At 43.2% G+C, this 25,323-nt stretch overlaps 1 protein-coding gene across 2 annotated transcripts in view; it reads right to left on the reverse strand.

The window, feature by feature from the left end:
• Window positions 1-25,323, reverse strand: part of SLC25A26 (solute carrier family 25 member 26) — an 83,084-nt gene that overhangs the window by 10,609 nt on the left and 47,152 nt on the right. Inside the window, exons 6-7 of one of the 2 annotated variants that reach the window (XM_027889295.1) lie at window positions 14,189-14,233; window positions 2,964-3,033 (exon numbers count right to left, since the gene is read on the reverse strand). In XM_027889295.1, coding sequence (XP_027745096.1) covers window positions 2,964-3,033; window positions 14,189-14,233 — 115 coding nt within the window. The remainder of the gene's footprint in view (window positions 1-2,963; window positions 3,034-14,188; window positions 14,234-25,323) is intronic. The other variant, XM_027889296.1, reaches the window with a different exon arrangement.

Raw genomic sequence — 25,323 nt, forward strand, 5'->3', positions numbered from 1 at the left:
TGCTCCAAACATCTCTAGCTAAGACACCAAAACGATGATAAAGCTGGACGAGGTCTCAAGGGATTAAATTATTAACAGATGAGCCAGAGCAGATTCCACATCTCTGGTATCTTATGCTCATGCCTGTTCCATTTCTGTAAAACCCCCATGGATCACAGACATACATCTTACACACGTGTGCTCAACACAGCGGCACCAGGCTCCTCAAAGCACTTTGCCTGGAACTGCTGCCACTTCACAGGCACTGGGGATGGAATTCAACAGATTGTTGCTCTTGGTTCTGTCTTCACCAAATAGTTATAATTCAGCTAGGAACTAACCAATGCACACAGACACGTGTGTGTGCCATAAAGGGAAGCTAAATAGGACTTTTCTTTCAGTTTGTTTCAGCTTATTACCCAGCCTCTCAGGACCTCTAACATATTTTTAGAAAGTATTGAATTCATGCAAAGAACAGAGAAGAAAAGTGTGTCTGTGTGATTTCACCATCCCACTACTACCATGGTGGCATCTGACAGCATCTCTTTGTGTAAAGGTTGTTTTTTTGGATAACATTCTTCTTTTTAAGGTCTATAACGTGAAGATTTTAAATCACTTGGATGCACACATCCATCTTGTTTTATTCACAGGGTACTGGTGAGGTTTTGATTTCTTTTGTTTTGGGGTGGAAAGAAAGGGATAAAGGGCTTGGTCTGTTTTCTCTTTGCTTGTTTGAAGTTCTATGTAGGTAGTTAATAATTTTTAACTGTGCAATCCATTCTTTGGAAAGCAGGAAATTATTTTTCCACTGCCTCCCCTCAGCAAGAAGGCCAAATATTTTCGGTGAAATAGAATGGATGCAGTACCAGAACAGATCAATAAGGAGGGCCTGCAGGTTACATGTCTGCAGAGGGAGGCAATGGAGACAGAGGGGAAGGTTGTGAGTTTTGAAGCAGGTCCTCAAAGGACACATGAGAAAGGAAGTTGACAGTACTGCTAGGGAAAAGGAAAGAATAGGGAGACAAAGCACAGAGAAGGAAAACCAGGATGGAGGAAGTGAAGCTGGAAGGATGACCCAGAGAATATTTACGATCACTGATCACAACAGGACCTACAAAACAGGACTCAAGATTTGCAAAGGTTTGTACTTGGGGAATAGAGCCTCCAAAGGCAGGTAGGTTGAACTGTCCCATCTACCACCACCATGGACCTGGAAGTGTCTGTGCTGCTCCAGGACACGGTGTCTCCTCCAACACCAAGTGTTAGGTCTCCCCAGAGTGCCTCTGAAAGCTTCCTCTGCAATATTTCTGCCAGAAAAGCAGCAGACACTGCTGAACATCCATTAAATAGCAGCAAGTCCAAGCACAGCTGGTCAGAATCAAGACACTCAGAGAAGGAACTGGAGGCACTGGGCTAGATTTCCAACTGAGGCACCAAATTGGACTTCAGGAAATTACTCTGCAAGGCCTTGGGTAAATCAGATAACCTTCCAGCTCTCTGAACATGCCTGAACACAGTTTTTGTATCAATCTGACTGTAAAGAAATCAACAGAGGTAAATTAATGATCCCCATCACACCTGCAGACGTACAGATTGCATTTTAAACATTTTTAGTCTGGTAGCTTGACTTGTTTCAAAACAAAAATGAACGATCTGCTTTAATCGCTCTGATTTTGTTTGCACTGATTGATGAAGTCAGTGTAGAATCCAGCAGCGGGATTTTAAGCAGGATAAAACTCCCTTCCCATCACATAAACACAGAAATTACAGCTGGACTAGACCACGAGAGGTCATCTAAAATATTCCCTCTGCCCCAAAATGGAATCAGTTCTACCTAATCCATTCCCTCACTGCTCACACACCCAACCTACCAAACTGTGCAGCCACAGGCACAGTCCCTTCCCTCAGCTGTGCAGTTTCAGTGCCCTTCAAAATGAAGCCTCAGTCTCTGCAGGAATTCTGCTGCTATTAATACTTCATTTCCCATAACACAACTTATTTTTTAAAAAAATTACATACGATGTAATGGTTCTGAATTTAAGTTATCAAAGAACAAGCTTTGCTTTTGATAATCTCTATTTCAAGAAATGCTGTAATTTCTCTTTAAACAGGAATTATTTTTTCCACATATTCTATTACTAGTTTGGAATCTCAAAATGTATTTTAGCTCCATGGGGAAAAGCTCTGGCTATCCATCTCTTAACTACTAATCTGTTTTTTCTATTAAGACAGTTTAGTCTCTCCTCCCTCAAACTTGTCAGCTATACTGATGAGTCATTAATTGATTTTTTTCCTCTCTTGTTTCTTTTTTTTTAAACAAGTACAGTAGGCTAAAAATCAAGCAAGAAGCCTACTGAAGAATTCAATTAACTTCTGGCTCGTTTGCTAATAAATAGTGCAGTATTGTACTCTGCCACTCTTTATTCTTGTTCTAGTGTCTGGAGATTGCCCAGATGTTTTGTCCTCTGGGTTTTTTTGCTGTGGAAGGCTTTTGCCCCCGGGCTGAGCAGTGCTCTCCTCTGCTCTCCTGCCTCCAGTTAATCTACATGGCTGTCAGGGCTGTCACATGAATGGTGAATCATGGCCTCTCGCTGCAATCACTCCAGCCCCTGGGGAAGCGCTGGGAGCGGACAGCTGCACAAACCCCCACCCAAGCAAAGTTCCTCCTGGATGAGGATTTTCCAGATCAACTTCGAAATAATCACAAAGCCTGACTGACAGGCCCCCGGTTTTTAAATAACAGAAATTTGTCAAAAACAAATTGGTTGTCTTTCAAACAGACACCCTGGCTGAGTCTTTTTTTTTTTTTTTTTCCATTCCTCTCTTTCCTTTGCTGACTTTCCTATTTCCAAACAACAACTGGTCCATTTTCTTCTAAACAAACTTGAATTACAAAGGAATGTTGTTCTGCTATACTTAATAGATTTGCACATTTTTCCCTTTCTTCTTTAGTCTTTCCCAGTATAACATATAATCCTTTGCACCTGCAAAAGCTCCACAGACTGCTGACTGCCAAGAATCCACCACGTGACCCTGCTTCCATGACCAGAGATCCTGTGTTTAAAGAGAAAGGAAAATAAAAAGTTATTAAATGTTTGAATCTATCTGATCCCCATGTGAGTTAACTCCGAGGATGGGAACTTAAGTGAAAAGCTATTTTTGTGGCATTTTTCAGTGATGTAATAAGTGATTTTTCCCAAGGAACTTGTGTACTTGAGCGAGCAGATGGAGTGAGAGAGACGTCTGGAACCGAGGGCTTGAAGCAAATTGCTTTCAGGGAATTCATATGTATGTATTTAAGCCTGTGGCCATGCAACTTTGCAAATATTTTGTGAATTTATTTTTCTTTTTGGCAGATAAAACAACGCAAAGCAAAACACTAAGCGGGAAGGGGGCGGGGGGAGAGGCATGCAAGAACCAATATCAGCTCAGCTCAGATGTACCAAGGCTCCTACTTAAAATGAACAAACAGTCCCCAAAACCACGACATCTAAGTCCTGTTTGCTCCCCTACATTTCTCAAACCAACCCTTCCCGTCACTTTCCACCCCAAAATCCCGTCGTTCAGGAATTAGTCTTATCACTCCCCTTATATCCCAAAGCAGGTGTATCTCTCTTTTTCACTTGGCATCATTAGGGACCACATACCCTCCTCTCCTCGGCTTCCACGCACCCTGCTGCCATCCCTCATCTCACAGCAGCATTTCAACATGCACATTTGAAAGCACCCACAGGAACCTCCTAAAAAACCTCTCAAGAGTCACCTCACCCCATCTGATGAGCCCGACCCGTGTCAGCAGCAAAGGCCAGCTGGGCTGGTTGTACCATGGCATGTGGTCACCGTGCTCTCTCCTCCTCCACTCTGCTCCATCCCCCCATCCCCATCTCCTGAAACACTCAACGCTGGAAGCTCTCTGGAGGAGAGGTTTCTGGTTTACGACGTGAGGATCAGTGCTGAGCAAAACGGGATGGGATCCATGGCCCTTCTGAGGCCTACCACAGAGAAATCAGGAATTTTATTTTATAGCTGTGGCCTTCCCCTTCTTTTTAAAGTCATATTACTTCTATACTATAAAATCTCCTTAAAAGCAATTGGTAGCTGTGCTAGGCTGAGATATTGCTCTGGGGCTCCTGGTCTTCAGTACAGCAACTTTCCGCTGGAGCAGGAGAACTCTTCCCCTGTTTGCTGACTCTTCATTTAACACGCTGCCCTCGTGACTCGCTTGTTCCAACTTGGCTGGTGGTTATATTTCAGTTGAATGTTTTAAAAATCAAACTGTTCAAGCAACAATGGCCAGCCACAATGTTGTTTGGTACCCTGCCACAGCTAAATAGCTGCAGCTCTGCTGTACGAGAGCACTGAAGGGATTCCAGTCTCTTTAATGCTAGCCATTCTTTTCCTGGTGTTTTTAGTATGGGATGGTATTCTGCCCTCACCCACAGCAGAAACTCATTTTCGTCTCATAAATAAATAAATAGGGATTCATAATTCTTCAAAACCATAATATGCTTTTCTGGAATAACTTACAGTCTCTTGGACACACAGTTCTCCCACAGCTCAGTCCTGCTGGATGAAGGACACGGTGCTCCCTAAGATAAACGGCACTGCCTTCCAAAGTGTCTGGGTGTTGCAATAGCATAAATCCCACCTTCAACACCCCTTTTCAAAACACTTCAGGTGCTTAAAAAAACCTCAAATTGAAAATCAGGGCTTTTGAAACTTAAATGCTGGAGCCACTTGATAAAGAACAGAATTACTATATTTTTTCATTAAACGTTCTCCAAGTGTCTGCACCTCTACAGCTAAATCCAAGAACTTACAGCAGCTACTTCTGCCATGAAAAAAAAGCACCGTGGAATAGCTGCTGGAGAACTAAGACAAAAATCAGCCCATTAATACAGACATCCATGGCTTTGCCAGAAGCCCAGCCTATTCTCAATCATGATGGGGTTTTATGTTAATGTCACTGTCCGAAGAAGAAGGAAAAGGTCATTCTTATTTCTTGGCATGTAGCTCTGAAATCTAGTTTCTGATAAAGCCTGGCTTCCCAATGCAGCTCTGCACAAAGAGCCTTCGCCAAGCAAGGCAAACGGTGATGAATTCCCATCCATTTTGCCTGCAAATTGACAACAGGTATTTGCAACAATCATGCAATATGGAAAATTGTTTAAAAGGGTGGAGCCAGGAACAGTTCAATTAAATTAGGGAAAAGGAGAATTGAGGCTGGAGAACAGGAAGAAAATTCCCCAAGAGTGAGGTCTACTGAACCGCAGAGCCAGCCTCCCCAGGGAGGAGAGGAAAGCCCTCTCCTTTGAGTCATTTAAAAATAGATTGGAGAAGGCACTCAAGATTGTACTGTGGGGAATAATCCTGCGTTGGCAAGGGCAGGATGAGATGACTTCATGCGTTTCTTTCCATCTCCAATTTCAGTGATTCACCCAGAGCTCCAAACCTGAACATGCAGAAGAGCAAGAGAGAAGCAGGGCACGAGGACATCATTGCCGGAGGAAGCCAAGAGGAACAAGTGTCACAGGGCCAAGAGGACCAGCAGGACTCTGGTCCAAATTCTTTCTAACCACACAATGCTATGGGCCAAGATGACGTGCTGAAGGCCACTCATGCTTTCTCTCGTAGCCTATGGGCCAACTAATTGACAGGGCTTTGTGGTAAGTTGGGATTGTAAGTTGTTTGAAAGCGCCTGCCTTCGTGCTGCACTGGGAAGGTTTTACCACCACTAAGACAGGGTAAAGCACAGAAGATATTGGATACTTGTGGATTACTGGTTAACCAGGGCCTTGTTCCTGGAAAGAAATTCAGGATTCATATTCAAATATCCCAAAAGCACTGACTGTGAATGGAATGGCTGGTTATTTGCAGTGACACAGGGCCCAGATCTCGCTCTCCCATCCTAGATGCTGCACAGATTCGGAAGAGCCTTCCATTCGGGGGGATAACAGCTAGAGCTCAGGTCAGGCAGAGGATGGGCGTCAGAGGAGGCTCAGAGCCCACAGGCCAGAGCTCAGCAGCTCCAAAAAGGGTAGAAGTGCCCGTGCAATGCCTGCAGAAGCCCTGCAATGACACCACTCTCCTTACACGTGCTCTTGCAGCATGAAACGCAGCCCGGGAATTACGAGCAACACGACTGCAAACAGTTGGCTCAGCCTGGGTTCCCCACCACCACCACCAAAAAATGCTCCTACCTGCTCACACTGTGCTCCTCCTGCAGAAGGCTGCAGGGGATAACCTGACTTTTCCAGGGCAATACCCATTCCCACTAGCATTCACAGCCTAGGGAAGCAAAATGACAAGGAGCACATTACATGAAAGCAGCCGCCATGCCAAGCCTGTGTCATGTGTATTCTATTAAGCTGAAGGCTGAATAGAGGACTTTGTTTTCCACTTCAAAGGACCCCATCCCAATCTCTCGCTCTTCCCTTATGAATAACAAATTGGAAATAAATCTTCTGGCTGAAGCACATGGAAACTCGTACAGTTGGGGCCCTCTGCAGCTTCCCAGCTCAATCACATGCTAATTTTTTTTGTAAACACTTTTATGTGATATATATGTAAATCTCGCTGTGCTTTGCTGCACCATGTAAAGCAATACAGAGGGTGTGGCCTCAGGGGATGGGACACAGCAGGAAGCCTGAATGTAGATTTCCAATTATTCACAGGGATAATGTTCACAGAGAAGGGTCAAGTTTTATATGTGGGCAGAGCCTTACTTTTCTTCCTAGAGATCCCATTTCACACTGTTCTGCAGGCCAGTGTCCTCTAATTCTCACCACAAATGTTATTTAGCTCTTTTGATACTGAGAACACGAGGACACCCCATTTTGTTGGGCAGAGGGAGCACTGGAATGTCACTCTCAGGATATACCTAAGGCCTTCCAGACTGAAAACGAGCAAAAAAGGAAAATATTACTGCTGCCTTTAAATACGGGGTGGGGGAATCTATGGTGCCTACAAACGTGAACTCCTCATGTGCTGTGGACACAGGAAACACCACAGAGAATGAGACATCTCGGTCTTGCTACTCCTCAGGCACTAAGAGGCAAGCAGACCTCATGGCACACACTAAACTTGAGGCCTGCAGCTGAGTAAATATTACAATTCACTCCAATGATAAGCATCTCTAGTATTTCTACACATCCCCCTGTTCAAGACAGTGTTCAACTTGACGAGAACAGGGGGGAGAAGAATCTGTACAACCTGATCACATGGGTCTGTGAGCACATGCAATCCTGCAAGCTGAGGGAAGAAAAGCAGTTTTCACGTTTGCCTTTGCTGCTGGGGATTTTACTTGCAACGTGGCATTCTGCATGGCTGACCCTTACAGATGCATGGCACATTAGCTACAGGAGAAGCAAAAAACTCATAAGCTGACTGCAGTTTCTGTACATAAAGTCAAACATGGAGCACAGAGCCAAACGTCCTCCCCAGTGAATTTTTATGTGCATATGTGCAGCATATGTGCAAGTACATGTGTATATTATCTTGCAGGAAACATGTAAGCCCAAACATGGGAAAAATTCAATGATCTAAGTTCACTGTTGACACAAAATGTTGAGACTCCATTTGCACTAATGGAGTTGTGCTCACTTATGCCAGTACTGAATTTGGTCCTAGAATTAAACCCACCCAAATCCTAGATAAATTGAAAGAGAACAAAAGTTGGCCTACATGCAAGAGCATATTTTTCATGTTAAAAGCATTTCATTCCCCTTTTCTGCCCATATAATGCTGCATTGATGTCTGTGACCCATTTGGATGCAAATCAAAATGGATGTGCTAAAAGCCTGGTTAAAGAAAATGTCTTCAAAACAGTGTTCCCATGGCAAGGCAGAACAGCTACACTCCGTTTCCATGGCACGCAGGGCCATGTGTGTGTCTGGGGAGGAAAACACACTTCAGAAAAATCACTTCAAAGTTCGGACAGTTTTCCTTGAGCATCTGCACTGCTGCTACCTGCTAATAAATCTGTGCTTCATAGGTTTGTGTGAATAAATTACATGGAAGAACTACATGAGTCTTTTAAGGTTCTTCACCAAGAAGCAAGGGCCCTAATCAAATGGTGAGCCCCTGATTACTTCAATATTCTACCAAACGTCTCCAGATGTCACTGGCAAGCTCAGCAACTTCTAGAGAACCACTCCTGGCCTAGGCACGACCAAGAGCATCACAATCTGGCTCTGTACCTATTGACTGCTTTCCTTTGGCCGTTCTAAATGCTGCACTGATGACCCAAGACCATCTGACTCCCCCAAACGTGCCTGCAGTGCTGTGAGTGAGGGTTGCATTTGTTTCCTCCTCTTTGGTGCAGATGGCGGGCAGCATTCCTTCGACTGCGCCTCAAGACTGCGTGAATGACACTTATTGTGCCACCAATAAAGAGAGGGCTGTTTGCTGAACAGCTGTTGGGTACATTGTTCCTTTGTGAGAAAAAATGCAGCCGTTATGCTAATGGCATGCACACGCTGCACGTTACATCACGCCTCCGAGCGCCCCGTGGAAATATGTTTTCCTGATACAGCACCTAAGCAAATGGCAGACACATTAGGGTTATTTAACCATTAGGACTTAATCCCTAAATCAGCCCAACCCTTGCTCAAAGAGGGAGCAAGGCATGGTAGAACACTTACCACTCTGCCTGCAAGGAAATGGGTTTAAAGCTGGGCCTGGGTTTCATTTACTCCTGACTTATATGCAGCTGAGCACAGAGAAAAGAAATACTAGACTGCTTCCCCAGGAAAAAGGGAAAACAGTCACCTACCCATAGAGCAGGGAAAGAGCCATTTAAGGCCCAGTTTGGCTACATTCTTCTATTTTCTACTTGCCCTGTTAAACAGCAACAGATCTGACTGTAAATTTTAGGAGGGAAATAGCATGTGGTTTAGTGTTTCAATGGTGGAGTTATAAACACGTATATTACTGCTGAGAACCCCAGCTGCCTGGGCAGAAGTATTCTGTAAACTTTTCATTCTTATTAACTTTAAAAATCAGGTGCAATGAGCTCCAAGAAAGATTAGAGTCTTCACTCTCCACAGAAAGCCACCAAGCAGTCTTTGCACAGCAAGATTCAAGATATGTCTCAAAATATATCTGCACTGACCACTAAGAGTGAGGCTGAGCCCACTCTCGGAACAGTTTGTCCACACCCTGTACTGCCTACCTCAGGCCCCAGAAGTTGAGCTCTCTGAAGGGGGGAACCAAGAGAACCAAGCAAATGAATACACACATCAACGCCCTCACGTTTGTTAGACCTATGGTTCAGTTCACCAGAAGATTTCCCCTCAATAAAAATGCCTTGTGTGGGGTGACAAATGAACCTGAACAGATAACAGAGGACCTAAATCCAGTCCCAAACCTGCTCTCCATCGTGTGGGCAGAAACTAGCTTAGAACCAACCCTAGGAACTTCCGTTCTGACCCAACCAATTTTCAGATCCTGCTCAGCCTCACAGAGGAACAGCTGGACTCTCCCCATTCTCTCTACTACAATGGCCCACTTATTTCACAGGGTGGAAATGTGCCCATGTGCAGTCACCCTCTTCTCCTGAAGCCACCAAAAGCATTCCTTCCTCTGCTTGTTCAGCGCCTTACGGCACAGCAACCCACGAGGGAGACCTGCTCACGTATCTCAGCTCCCTGTCTCCAGCTATTGCCTCTGAAGGCCAACAAAATACCTCTTTTTGTAAAATACCTGTTAATTTGTGAGACCTACAGATTTGAGAAAATTATCTTATTGCTAAAGCCAGTGACAAAAAACTTGTGGGCTCGCTAGAGCTGCAGAAAGTCCAAGAGCTTTAAGTTTTGCTCAGCACCTAGACAAAGAGGGAAACCCTGGCCACACTGAGTGCCAGAAGAGCCAGACCTCACCTTGAGCATGGTCAGTTCAAGATTTTTATCTTTCTTAGCAGCTCCTGGGCCAGTGCAGCAGCACAGCCAGCCCTCCCAGAGAGGATGGGTGTGCAGGGACAGGACTGGCTGACCCTGATGTTACACAGTCTTAGGAACATCCAAGTGTCTTGTCTTAGAATCAGACATGTCTAGTGAAAAAGACAAAGGGTTCCCAGGACGGTAGGTTTGTTTTCCTTAAAAAACCCCCACCAACTAAACAAACAAAAAACCCCTTGTTTTTCAAGCCTACTCATTTGAGACCCATGTCCTCCAGTCCTGCCTGCTCCTTCCCTCCTCACCGGCTACCAAAGCCTTTTCTCCAGACATACAATACATTGGGTCTATAAAAGAGACCATTCTACACGTCCAGCTGCATTTGAGTAACTCTCAGAGGCTGGCTCTGAAGCGCAGCCAACATGCAGAAATATAAAACCCAAGAGGACTGAGCCTTGTTTCACCTGAGACGGGTTTATCTTACAGCACTGTTCTTTGAGGAAGCTGACTGCTTCCAGTGAGCCATAAGAAAGAGGCATTTTTGACAAGATGTTTCTGAACTCAAAACCTACCAGATTTTCTGTATGGTTTAAAAACTCTATTTTATTCAAAAAAACCCCAAAACTTGTATTTCTGTAATACCGCCCCAGCAGAAATTAAAGTTTATCTTTTCTCAGTTAGGTCTAAAGGAGAAGAATTATGGATTAAAACATGAAGTAAATGACAAATCACTTATATGCTGCTAGTAGGAACTCAGATATGATGATTAAAAGTGCTGAATAAAAATGTCTGACCAGAACAAAACAGAAAGAAGGGATGGGCTCCACATCACTGTAGTCATCTGAGCAGAGACTACACAGCCCTGGCAGGAGGGTGAAAGCAAGAGCTGCACCAGACTCTGTGTAACCCACAACAATTTCATGCCAAATGCGCAGCCCACAATGTGAAATTCCCACAATGAAGAACACACATATAGTATTTCCAAAGCAAGTTACAGAGGCACCCTGGAAATTCCAGGGCAGCATACAAGGGGACTGTATCTTAAAACATTATTCCAAAACCTGAACTAATATGGGAGGCACTGTGCTTGGCTGGCATTTGGGAAGCACGCTACATCTATGCTCTGTTGCCTTTCTTCATGGCCAGCTGGTTTTGAGATGGGATCAGAAGCATTAGCCCCACATAAAAGAACCTAAACCTGATCAAACTGTCACAGTGGTATTCAACCATGGTGCTCCTCTGAGGGCTGCTGTAGCAGAAAGTGAATGAGATTTCAAACACCCCTTCTTGCCCTGAACTCTGAGAAAAACTCAGAATTGTTTTAGCTGTAAGGCTTGGATTAAAAGGACAGAGAAGCACTACACTAGCTCAGCAGAGAATTACAATGTCTGTCCTGAAATCTCATCCACCGTAGCAGTTTCCTTCTCCCTTTTGGTTTGGTTAAATTATAAATAAATAGATAATTAAAGTATAAATAAATAGATAATTTATACTTCAAATAAAATATAGAAGAATAGAGAACTGGGAAGAAAAATTACACTAAGCACATATTATAGCAGTGGATCTACCTACATCCAGAAATAAAAGAGGAGGTGTGGGGGTTTTTTGTTTGTTTGTTTTTGTTGCTGTTTTGTTTGTTTGGGTTTTGTGGGGGTTTGTTTGTTTGTTTTTTAATTAAAAGCACCATAATTTCTTTACTGTTTTTTTCTTGAGTCATTGTGAACTAAAGAAGGAGTCTATTAACTATTGCTAATTTCTATGTTCACCTGAGTCACTGGCAGTAAGACTTGTATTTGAAGCAGTATCTGTTTCTTGCTAATCACTGCAAACCCCCTTTGCCAGCACCCACAGCAAACGTAACCTTATAGTTCAGGGATCTACACAATGCTCTCTCTTCTTCTAACTTAGTTTAGTGCATGATATGCAAGTTTACTCTCACACAGGACAGCTGGCCCACATTCACAGACAGGAGAAAACTGTGCATGTAAATTATGTGGCTAAAGCATGCTGGAAGCATATGGAATAACTAGAGCAGCTTGGAGCAACGTAGATAGAGAAAATGGGATATAGAAACACCCAATTTGCTACCTATGACAAGCCTTTATTAGGCTTCTTTAAGCTTAACACCCTGCTGCTGGTTGCAACCAGCACATATCTGAAGGAAAAGGAAACTGTTCTCTTCCAAGTGCCTCACTAACTGTCCTTTCATAGTGGAAAGATATTTTTCCTCATTTTTACGGTGATTAGCTTGTTCAGGGAATCGTGAGACTGAATCTATGTTCCATCAGCTTATGCAATTTAGTACTAGTGGTTTTAAAAATGACACAGCCAGGGCACTTGTTCTGTTCTGATCTGTGAGACGTCCCACACGCATCACTCCCAACTGCTCCTGCAGTTACTCTCTCAAGTAATCCCATTAATACAGTGCAGAATGGTCCCTCAGGCATCGTCTCAATGACTCTTTTCTGTTCAGGCTTCATGCCATTTTTCTCTCATCCTTTGCATTCCTAGTCCTTCATAATTACTGTCTCTTCACGCTGCCTTCATGCACCCGTGAGAAGCCTTTCCCTGAGCCACACTCTCATTGATGCTACTGGCCACATCCAGCCTGTTGATGGGACCATAATGGTTTTTGTCATTTGTTGTACTGACAATTTTTTAAGAGCTTCATTCAGATAAACAAAATGTATTCTGCTTTCACTGCCTGGCTTTGACCATGACAAACCCTGAGCTCTCTCCCTCTGCTGAGCCAAAGTGTCTGGTGCATGCCAGACTGATTTTTGCAGTTTCCCACTCTTGGTTCCCCAGTAGAAGAATACATTGCAACAGGTTTGTGGAACAAACTGACATGGTTTTGTTTCTCTTCAGATCTGCACTGACCTCTTTAGATTAAACATGATGCCTCATCCTAAGTGACTCACTCCTGTAGCTGGCTAAATTCAAACTGTCTTCTTTAAAGCCTGTAATGTAAATGATACATTTTATTGTCACAGCTACGTGGATATCAATTAAAACAACTTTACTTTCTGAAACCAGCTACACAATGGTGCTGGTTTATGTGGTTTTGGCAAGAACACTGCACTTTTTCTCTTCAAGCTCTGCCACCTCTTGCTCCCAAGCACGGCTGCTGCACTAACTGTGGGCAGGTCAGGCCACTGGAGCTGCTGAAGAGTTTATAGAAAGCCATTCCTAGACACTGGCAGGGAAACAGATTCCTAATAAGGCAGCTCAAGCTGCCTTGTGCAATGGGATGATACCCAGACACCACAGCAAGCCGAGTTCACAGAATACCTACAGGATCCTCTGCGAAACACAGTTCTGTGAAGGCTCTTGATGTATTTCATGCTCCTCCTACCTGTGCACTCATCTTTATACTGGACTCCCCAAAGCCTCTACATGCAAATATTCACACTGTGGGCTTGTTCCCCCCATCCCAAGCTAGAGACACAGAAGGGGAGGAAAAACTATTGTCCCAACACAACACACCAGCACCAAGTTTGGGTCTCAGTGCCAAGCTTGCTCTGAAGTCCAGCACCCTTAACAAGAAGAAAGTTTCTCTCCCCAGCTCCTCTTTTATAATATTATATTTTGCTGCGATGCTTTTAATGACCTGCAATAATTCTCTGTGCTTCCAACCCAGGATCTCAAAGCACCCGAAAAAACCATTCATCTTCTGTGGTGAGTTCAAAGAGGGAAGGAGAAATTCCACGTCTTCAAATCCCAACTCTGCTCAAAAATCTAGACCCTGACTCTGACCATGATAAACAAAGCAGCCAGCTGTTGGGAGAACAGCACATCATTCCAAACAACTGCACTATTAAAACATCATCCATTGACACCTTCTTTAAACGACCTCTAAATAAAGTATAGGCAGCCAATCAAAACAGCTTTTAAGCAACACATTGAGAGTCTCTCCATGTCTACAAAACCCCTCTCAAACAGCTTTCTCTGTATCATTCACAATTTCCTCTTACTTTAAAGAGCGAAGCACTAAAAAAATGAAAATTTAAAAAAAAAAAAATTCACACAACACAAGACATTTACCACTCTTTTTAAGCAGTAAAAAAAGGTTGAGCTGAAGACAAGATTTCTGGCATGTTGGGAGTAAAATTTAGCCTGCAGGCCACAGAGCAGTGGTTAGATATTCCCTGCTATTTATCAGATATTCAGGCAAATGATTTTCACATGCACAGGTAGGTTGGCACATACTGATTCGTGGACATGCCCCTAATTGCAATAATCAAATTAGATAGGTTACCATGGAAAGCCTTTGCAAAATGTGTGACTCTGTATTTCCATCATTAAAGAGGACTTACCTTTAAGGACTCCCAGAGGGGAAACTGTACCAGAGAGAAAGGAATCTGGAGAGGTGGGAAAAGGGGAAAAAAAAAAAAAAAAGAACAACAACATAATGTTACAAAAGCAAATTGGGTTGGCATGTTCCTCAACTGGCTAAATTAGGAACAGTTATTGTTCCCCCAGTGAACTGCAGCTTATTACACTTACAAATCTTTACGGACACTTTATGTACGCTGCCATTAAATGACTGGTTTCACTAAAGCAGTTCTACTTTGTTTATCACATTCCCTGCTGAGAGGTTAATGTATTGTTACCAGGGTGGGCTAGAAGAGCAATAAGCAGTGTGATCTAATGCAGGGACATTCTTGGTTTGACACTCAGCCAAGAAAGCCATAAGGATGGTTCAAGAAACACGTTCCCAAGGCCAGGAGCACAGCTTGGCAAAAAGACATCGTCAGCAATGCACACTCTCACAGATGCTGAGCTGAAAGCAGTTGTGCTCCAACCAGAGGGTTTTGCAGTTGGGCATCAGCTGCAGAAACTTCCCTTGAATATCTCCTGGTGATTTCCCATGAGCAAGCTCCCTTGAGAATTAAAAGCAGGTTGTGAAGAGCTACCACAACCCAACTAAAACCCAAGGGAGGAACTTGGTGGTTCTCTTCTCATGGCCTGTAACACGAGGTGCTTCTGTACAGCAACAGCCTGTATCTCTGTCTAGGCTCATTCCTGCTGTCATGTGTCCCCAGCAGTGCCTGTGCACTTCCAGGTCCCTTACAGATTTTGCCCTGATAAACACTTCACGACCCTCTTAGCACATGGGGAAAAGAAGCAAATGTATGTCTCCATCAGCTCGGGGGGCTGTGCAGGGCTAACGTGTATCTGAGTCAGTTTTCATCACAAACACAGTGATTCTTTGCAGCAGGAGACATCACTTTACGAGGTTATGCCTTCTCTTACAGTTCCTTCCCCCTCAAAATTCTCCAGTAAATTCTTTCTTGTCCTTCACCAGTTCCTGCATCAAATTATTAGTCTCAGAAAGTACTAATTCACCTTTTGCCATGAAAAGGAGTACATACTCAAAATAGAACACACTTAACTAATGCCAATATCTTTGCTCTGAGTAATGTCAGGATAAAAACATTCAGTAAAGATATGAATGGCTTATTAAACCCAAATTTAAGGTACACAAAGGAATCTGAAATGGTACATCTATTCAACATCCCAAGAGTTAAAAGAGTATTGTCTGCCTCACTGTGTTGCAACTAATGATTAATAAATGAGTCTATTAAGTTAATCTGCCAGGCAAAACTAAACTTGACAGACACCTGCCACAGAAAATTTGTTATCTATTCAGGCAGGAAATGGCAGTGAGAAGAAATCAATGTCACTGCTGTACATTGAGCTGACAAACTGAAATCTCAGAGGAAGTTTGTCATCTTGGACAATAAGCAATGCCCCTGGTGGCATCTGAGAGCCCCACAATAAAGGTCAGGCATGGCTCTTATTCATCAGGGTCTTGAAACTCTAGTGTAGCAATTAAATTTCATTTTTAATACTGGGTGAAAAAGTCCAGGTATTTGACAGTAATGTGTGGTAATATATTTACGAGAAGATTATATATATACACCATGCTACTGCATCACTGTTGAACTAGAGTTATATGGCATTGTTTCTTTGCAGTGTAAAATGAAAAGCAACATAATCTTATATTATCCAGGCCAAAAAAATAGGGGAAAAAAGAAACAATAGCCAATACATTTGCTTCAAATCTGTTAAAAGAGAGAAAAGGAAATGCTCTGTATCCAGTTGTACACCAAACAAAACAAGCTTTCAAATACAGTCCCCAAGTTTTGCTTTTTAATGCCTGTAAATGAGTGGCAAAATTATGCAGCTGTTAATAAGCCAACAAGGGAAGCTTTTGACATAACCCTGCTTTTATCTCCTAGCTAGAAGCATTTCAATCAAAGAGGAAATTTGTTCATGGTTGCTGTTTGATATTGGGCATTAGTGGTGTTTGCTTTCCATGTCCTGCTCAGCGGGGTCAGAGCTGGATGGGGATTATCAGTTTCACTTTTCCCCACACGCCCCATGAGATGTGCAGCATCCAAAACACCCAGGACAATCTTGGATGTGTGAGACTGGGACGTGCACAGCCACTGGGATCCCTCCTCTCCAGGATGGCTGCAGGATAAGGGCTTAAACATTCTTAAGTCACACTTTAACAGAGTTTGAAAACTTGCAAAACCCAAGCACCATGAACAACAAGCAGAGCAGCAGCACCTTTGCTGCACTAAGATGGTCCTAATGAGATGCCCTACGTTTCTTACCATTGCCCACTGGAGCCTGTTTGACAACAACCTGACTTAAGAGCAAAACCCTCACAAGCAATTTAATGGGTATTGGAATGAAATGCAGTCTGGCTTCCTGCAGATTTTGTTTTTGCCATCAGATTCTCTGAAGCCAAATCATTTCCAAGCCACATTCAGCAATATTCCCATGGCAGGGACTTCCATCACATTTCTTCTCAAGATCTATTCCACAGCCATTGTTGAAAGTTCCTATTACAATCCTTCCCTCAAACCTCTTAACCACCTTTCTTCTCCCCTCACAGACATATTTTCAAGAAACTTATAGGAACTTCTATTTATCTTTGCAGCCTCTGCCCTTCTGCCACATTTCCGTGGTCAAGACGTGGAAGGGCTGCTGTGTGTTCATGTGTGCATACACCCTGCTTGCATAAGCCTTGTTTCCCTAAGAGACCAGACTAACAGCCCACACCCAAAAGTAGGATTAATATATGCAAAAAGAAACAGCTCTGCAAGGGTAGCCCTTAGATGGCTTATTGCCCTTTCTTCCTCCACCACGACAGACGTGACAAAATCTCAGAGTCTTAATTAGAACACTCGGAGCATTTCAATCCCTTTCATATTCTGCTTCTTAAAAGAAAAGCTCTTCAGCAATGAACAGGATCACACCCTGCTAGGCAGCAATATTTATGCCTGAAATAGGCTAAGGCAACAATAAAAATGTGGTCCACACATGTGGGTAACTTGCTGCCAGCAAATATGAAACCCTGGCAAGCTCCACCAACCCCTCATTCGACATTAATATAAAATAGACAGAGAGTACCAGTTCTCATGTCTGGCCTAATGTTATATAACTGTGCTGTTTGTTCAAACCCTTACACACACACACACACAAAAGGACAAGTTTAAAGCCCCCAGACAGCTGCAAATCATTATTCTAAAATGTTTTATAGGTTAGTGAAATTATCATTTGCTCTGGTTCCTGCAGTCCTTAGCACCTGATGCCTAACTTAAGGTAATGAACTTTGCAGATTCTTACTTCTACAGATCTACTTAATTCCCCTCACACAAGATGATTTCAAAAGATTATTTTTAATAAGTTTCTTTTAGAAATAGTTGTATTTCATGGCCAAAGCAACAGACACACATATCTCACTTCTAAAGAAAAATACCAACCTGCAAGTACTGAAGATTTATGACAGAGCAAAAGTCATCCTACCAAATACTGTTTGATCAAATAAAAGAAACTTAAGGGGGAACTTAATAATACTCTTTGTAGCTACAACACAACATTTTAAAGTAAATCAAAATTCACCCATTTGATATCTGATGCTAAATTGTAAGCTGACACTGACCCAGGAAAACAGGAGCCAGGGAGCAAGGGCAGAATGCTGAAGGAGTGGTAAAGAAGCAGGGGGAAGAACCAAAAGAAAAAAAAAACCAAAACCTCACCAGCCCCTTCACAACTGGGATTCCCTTCCAAATATGAGAATTCTTTCGCACAAAGAGGAAACAGATGTCCATGGCTGGAATTTGCATGTGGCTTTATTCTCTTCTAGGATACAATAAAACAACTCTTCTTCTCATCCTCCAAGCTAGAAATTAAACAGTGGCATGTCATGCAGAGTCCAGCTGTGCTTTCTACCTCCAACCTTTATTAGCAATATATTTAAAAAGAAGAAGAAAAGAAAGAGACAGAAACAAAGGGAGAAGCTAAAAAAGCCTAAGAAATGAAAAACTGTGGTATGTGTTCTCAAAACAATATAAAACGTACAGATGTTCTTACTAATCTGTGGCACATGTTTGTTTATTCAGGTTTTCCCTGTCTCCAGCAGGCTCTGCTCTCCAGAAGACTTATCTGCTTTTACAAACGTTAGAGTAAATACTGAAGGAGAGATTGGCACAAACAGCCAGAGGAGGAACAGGCTCACCTTGTTAAGAGCTTTCCCAACATCCCTGAAACTGCACCTCCAACCCAGAAACTGCTCTCACCCATCCCTCCACTGTTCCCTACATCAAGAGAGATGGGAGAAGAGCAAACAGTCATGATGAGGATTTTGAGAGTATGAATATCACAAAGGCCAACAGCAAGGATATCTGTTCACTTCAGGGAGGACATACTGCTCATGAGGTAGCTCTCAAACTCGCACCTGACCTGCCACCTGCACTCACTGTGACAAGGGCAGAGGTGCCATCTCTGTCCAAGTCTTTTTGAGGAGGTTGAGGAGTGCTGTACACAGTGTCTGAGCTGGGGTGCCAAACTGTGCCTTCTCTATTGTAATTACAGAGAAAAGTCCAACAATCCACTTTTGAATATCATAAAAAATATACTGTTTTTCAAGGGTACATAAACAGCTAATTTCAGGAGAACAATCTTCCCTTTACCTAGTCCCTTATATACTCCCCATTTTTTTTTTTTTTAAATCATCTTCTTTATAAAAGATGGGGGGAGGGGTTAACAGGTTCAAGTTACAGCAGAATAAAACAATCCTGTCAGCCCACTGGAGTTAAATATTTCCATTGATAATCACAGTAAATTTGTTTCAGTGTCTTGTCCTCCTAAAATTCTTCACACACTTGCCCAATACATCTGGATTACGATAAACTGATGTTCCAGCTATAAATATACTTTCCCCAGGATGGGATTTGAAAAGACAGCATGAAATAAGGTAAGCCTCTCCCCTGGACACATCAGAGGCCACAGCAATAGCCACCCTCATGAAGTCCTGTAGCTTTCCACAGCACTGACAGAAGGTGAAGGTGCAAAGGACCCATCATCGATGGGATACGCCAAAGCTGACACAGTAGACTTATTTTCTTCCAAACCTTCAATTAATGCTGTCTCCCAGATCCTCCTCAATAAATTACAGACTCCACAAGGAACCCAGTGAAGGTAATTTGTAATCTTAACATGAATGAAAGACTGTCAAAGCCATCAGCCATGTTCCTGCAGCTCTGAGAGATGGAAGGTGGGAGCGTGGGGAAAGAACAGACAAGGTCATATGTTAAAGGAATGATGAAGAGCTTTGTTAATAAACACTGATGGCACTAGAAACAAAACTTTTCAGGCAAGTATGACAACACTGGCATAGCAATGACCAGGGAAGATCTCCTGGCTTCGTTCCCTAAGAAAAACGGTGAAAAACCAAGTTCACACACGGCACCTTCCTATAAGACTGCACGAAGCCAAAGAGACGTGAAACCCCTGGCTGGGCTATCACAGGGAAAAATACCAAGCTGCGTTTGCACCAAACAACTTTCCACAGCTCTTTGGTGTTGAACACGTGGCTCTGCAGCACTGCCAGAGGCAAAGGGTGGTAGAAACATCGATCTCCACAATGCCAAGAGTATAATTAAAACAAAGGTTTCAGATCATGCATCAGCAGCCACCTGAGGTAATCGGCAATACCCTCGTATTCAAGCAAATAACATTAACCCTGTGTGAGCTGGGAGACCACTGCAAGATATAAACGAGAAGAAATACAAAATTCCTGAATTATACTCGTTATTCTGCTTCAGGCATCCACTAAGCCTCAAATAAATATTTGCACCTTGCTTCCTCTCATTCCCCAGCTCTAACCCCAACGATTTTCCACTTGTCACGTGGCATATGTGAATGTTTGGAACTAAATTCCTGCCTGAGACAAAACATTATGTGCCCCACAGGGTTGCTTAATTTGGTTACAAGCCATTCTCACAGATGTGCTTTGGACCGGTGTGGCAGAACTTCACATCCAGCAGGATTTTGTTTTAAACAGCACCACACGCTCATAAAAGCAACATATAAGGGACGTTACGTAGAAAAGATAAATACAAGGAAAATTCTATCTGGTTTTTCCTCTGCTACAGAATGGTTCTGTGCTTAAAAGAGAGAAGAGAAAAAAAGTTTTTCTGGAGGGGCAATGTTGAGCAGCGAAGGGGAAAGACACAGTCAGAGATCCGGCATGGCTGTGTGTTCCCAAAACATGGGAAAAAGAGAGGCACTGAGGCAGATGCACAAACTCAATGCAGGCTGGATTGATTTAAGAGAGTCTGATGATCACAGAGCCCTAACTCTGCACACGCGTGAGACAGACCATCACTGAGCTGCTGAAGACTCTTCCCTCAAAGAAACAACATTAACAGCCTCAAATTCCACCCCCACCCCCTTCTGGAAGCAGCTCCTTAACTTTCCTGGGAGAAGAGAATAACTATTAGAGATCGTATAATGTCAGCCACAAAAGCCAATATTATTGGATTTCAAACATGAGCCGGGCTGACCAGCCCCTAATTAAACAAATAATATCCATGTTCTCCCATTTTCCAACAAATAAGCACTAAAGGAGATGCCTATTTTGCTATTCATTCTCAACAACATATTAAAAACAAAAAAAAGTCCCCAGCAAGTAAACGAATATGCTGACACTGATTTGTACATGCTGTTTTCAAGGCACAGATAAAAATCTTGTAGGATAAAAGATGAGTTTAGCAGCTCTAGAAGAATGAAGGTATTGTTTAACAGGAAGCAGATGTATGTCAGATGGCAAACTCATTAAAGTGTCCCATCGTTAAAGGAAACGGGATAACAACGAGCCATCTGAAAAAACCTGAACTGATCAGGAAACACACAAGCCGCAGCTAATCTCCTATTTATTGGTAGGTAATGCCTTTAAGTCATGCACATGCATTGAGTTTAGGACCATGAAGGACTAATCTTTGTTCTCATGAAAAAAACATAAGCGCAGAACCCAAGAGCACGGGGAGCAGCATCTCTGGAAAAAGTCTTCTGAGGAGAAACTCTTTAACATTTGGAGAAGTTATTCCATCAGCCCGTGGGTGCACACAGACACACACACAGTTATGTGCTGCTATCCGGGCAGAATGTCACTTCTTTAAACTTTGAGAGCATTCTAAAGGACATTTTACAAATATGGAACACTTAAAATGTAACTATAACTGCAAAAATGCCTTACGAAAGGCACCTATCAAGGAAAAGCCTCTAAATACAAATTCTAATCAAGGAAAAAAATATTCACAGGTGGACACTGGACTGATGGATTTGCAGCATCACAGAGTTGAACAGTTCCTCAAATGAGAATTTTGCAGGAGATAAAAGGACCAAAGCACAAGGAATTCAACAAGCAGCACTGAATCACAAAATCATGGAATCATTTCGGTTGGAAAAGACCTGTAAGATTATCAAGTTCAGCCATTAACCCAGCACTGCCAAGCCTACCACTAAAGCATGTCCCTGAGTGCCACATGCACACAGCATTTAAGTAACTCCAGGGATGGCGACTCCACCACTGCCCTGAGCAGTCTGTTCAATGCTAGACAAATCTTTTGGTGAAGAAATTTTTCCTGGTATCCAATCTAAACCTCCCCTAGTGCAACCTGACGCCGTTTCTTCTTATCCTGTCGCCTGTGACATGAGAGAAGGGACTGACCCCAACCTTGCTACACTCTCCTTTCAGGGAGTTGTAGAGAGCCACAAGGCCCCATCTGAGCCTCCTTTTCTCCAGGATTAGCCCCCTCAGCTGCTCCTCATCAGACTTCTGCTCCAGACCCTTCTCCAGCTCCACTCCCTTCTTCCATTCCTTTTGGACACGCTCCAGCCCCAAGACTCTTTCTTGTAGTGAGGGGCTGAGAACTGAATGCAGGATTTGGATGAAGGACAGCATGTTTGATTCACAAGACAGGTGGATCTATGGAGAGGAGTGAGAGTATTGCTTCATCCACCAAATATTCAATCTAAGAAACTTGACAACAGTGCAGCTGTAACTGCACTGACATCAGCAAAGGAACTTTTGTCCTCAGTGTAACAGCCACAGAAAAAAAAAATTGACAGACTGGGAAGGAGAATGGGTTTCTTCCTTTCTGGATGCATCTCAGCCTATAGTAGTTTTGTTGCAAATGTCTTGTTACTACATTATGATTACAAGTACAACACAGTAACTCTCACCATCAAAATTAAATACATCTCTTGCCAGGAGTTTTCTGAGTATCGCTAAAAAAATTTCCAGGAGAAAATCCATCTTTGCATATGGGCCTGATCCAAAGGTCATAAATTGCTGGGAATTTTGCACATATGATTTTGACAGCTTCTGGATCAGGACTGATGCTCAGGATGAAGAAAAGAGGAGAGAGCAGATGCAAGAGTTCTAGTGTACAACACATGCATCAGCTAATCTAGATTCTCCCCTGGCCTCCCCAGGATGCACAGACTCAGAGTCATGGTGAGAGCAGGATCTAGGATGTGCTCTTTTTAACTTGGTAAGCATGAACTTCTGCAAATTCCCTGCTTTTACAGAAGAACAGCCCAACTCTTGGCCATATCTGAGCCCAAACTGTGAGCATTTAAGTACATCCTGAAGTCCCAGTACAGTTAATGCAAGCTAAGCAAGTTCTTTTGAACGTTTTACCAAATACAGACTTTGGTGTTTTGCTGCATCACTACCCCTGGTTATTTGGTAAAGGCATTCCTGCTTATTTGCCTTTGTGGAGGGAAAAAAACCCAACAAAGCAAACCAAAACCAAAAAGAACATGTAAGCAAACATTGCTTTAAACAAAACACCCCACAGATACTATTGAGAACATTCCTCCATCAATTCTAGTGCAAAGCCAACGTTAATGGAACAACTACTATAAACCAAGTTGGAACTTCTTTCCCTGAAGTGAGAGCCCTTTGCAGCACTGTTTATATATCTTACATCATTATCTCCATCATGTGGCAGAGAGAAAGATTGCAGACTAATGTCACATTTAAGAAACACTCTTCAGGTAATGCTATTTTACTTATCTTACACGTGTATACAAATTCAGAATTCTGTGAGTATCTGACAAAATGAGGCTTTGTTAAGCTTATTTCTGTGGCTGCTATTTTCAGGTGTTTACAAAGAACTACACCTGCACTGCATGCCACAGGTAAAAGAAGAAATAGCCTTGTCCCACAAGGTGCTCCTCCGAGCCAATGGAACAATGCTCAGGGTGGGCACTCTGTCACACTGCAGCCTAAACGCCAAATTAGTAAAGGACTGATCTTCACAGACTCCTCAGAACACTTTGCCATGTATGATCTCTGCTGGCATCAGCTGAATAGAAGATGGATCTGCAAAGCACTAAAAGACACATCTAATTTCCCACCTCTTTATAGGGAAGCAGTTAAATATATTCTTAGGTCCTGTAGTAAATAGTCTGACTATCTTGTGTGTCTGAAATAAGACCAGACTATTCTCCCTCCCTCATCTACCTTTTCAATTTTTTTAATCAACTCTTGCATTTGCCCAAACACAAGACATGATCTTGCAGAGGTGAAATGACCCACTAAGCTTGCAACAATGATCTCTCCTAGTTTTTTTACACATTAAAGCTTTCCTGAACTGCACCTACAGTTCCACCAACTTTAATCTGATTCTACATTACAAAAGACCTAATTTAAAACTCATTAGAGTGAACTGAAAAATCTCAGCAAACATTTGGTCAAACCCAAATGAGCAGTGAGACAATGCATGTACAGATACAGGAAGGATGGTTCCCTTATTTCTTTTTTTTTTTTTTTTTTTACCCTCTATAATTCTTTTCTGACAGTTTAACCAATTCTGCAGACTCTGTAACTATTTAAACAGGAAGCTCCCTGGACCCAGCAGACCTCCCTGCCTATGCAGCTGGAGAGTTACTCTGCTCCTAATGGACCATTTCTTCCACCCCCACCCAAAGGTAGCAGCTGTACGATGTCGGGTCGGACACTGCAGGGCCACCTGGGACTTGCTGCCCTCCCAGGTGTGGACTTGCAGGCTTGTCCACGGCAATCAAGCCCCTGGGAAAGCTGTCTCGCTGCCTGCAGCCCCCAACTTCCTGCCTGTCAGCAAGCTGGGAAAAAAAAACTTCAGTGAGGCTGGCTGCATGTGCAAATACAGCGTGCAGAGAGCAGGGTTCTTGCTTTCAAGAACCTCTTGCAGCTTCCTCAAAGGAGTCTAACCCTGCTTGCACAACAGCAGCACCGTTGTGAGAACTGTGGAAATAAAAGCCATGACTCCTAATGATTTCTTTTAATTCACTTATGGAGAAGATGTTTTCACCATAAGCCTTTGAATTCCTTTGCATGTCTTTATATGGCCACCTCATTTCTGTCTGCTTCGAGGAACTCTCATAACCACAGTGTTAAACCATAAAGCTAAACCAAAATGATTTCTCACACTCAAGTCACCCAGCTTGGACATGAGGAAAGTGTGCCAGACTACCAGAGCATGGGAATATGATCAAGAGGAACAAGGGCGCTTTGGTGGGCAAGACAGCTAAACAACTGGAACATCCCAGACACGCAAACCCTTATTTTCTTCATTTGCTTGTCCTGCCTGACTGTTCACACAGCCCAGCTATAGCTTCAGGATATCTGCAGGGCCTGAGGGCACTGAACTGCAGAGCATGACAGCAGCTCATGCTTGTTCTATGAAACCCTGCTTATAGCTGTGATCAGCAAAAGAGACACTACTGAGTTTCCACTTTACCAGTATAAATCATCCCCTCCATGCTTGGCAAAGCACTTAAGCACATGCTTAGCTATGCTAGAGCTAATTTTCTTCACAGCAGCTATTACGGGGCTGTGTTTTGGATTTGTGCTGGAAACCGTGTTGAGAACTCGGGGATGTTTTAGCTATTGCTGGGCAGGGCTCACACAGAGCCAAGGCCTCTCCTGCTCCTCACCCCACCCTGCCAGCAAGGGGGCTGGGGGTGCACAAGGAGTTGGGAGACGCACAGCAAGGACAGCTGACCCCAACTGACCCAAGGGACATTCCAGACCACATGGCATCACACTCAGCACGTAAAGCTGGGGAAGAAGAAGGAAGGGGAACATTTGCAGTGATGG

This window comes from Empidonax traillii, unplaced genomic scaffold (assembly GCF_003031625.1).
Source record: "Empidonax traillii isolate 1590-97213 ecotype Southwest subspecies unplaced genomic scaffold, ASM303162v1 scaffold258:size685985, whole genome shotgun sequence".
In the NCBI taxonomy this organism is placed as follows: domain Eukaryota; kingdom Metazoa; phylum Chordata; class Aves; order Passeriformes; family Tyrannidae; genus Empidonax; species Empidonax traillii.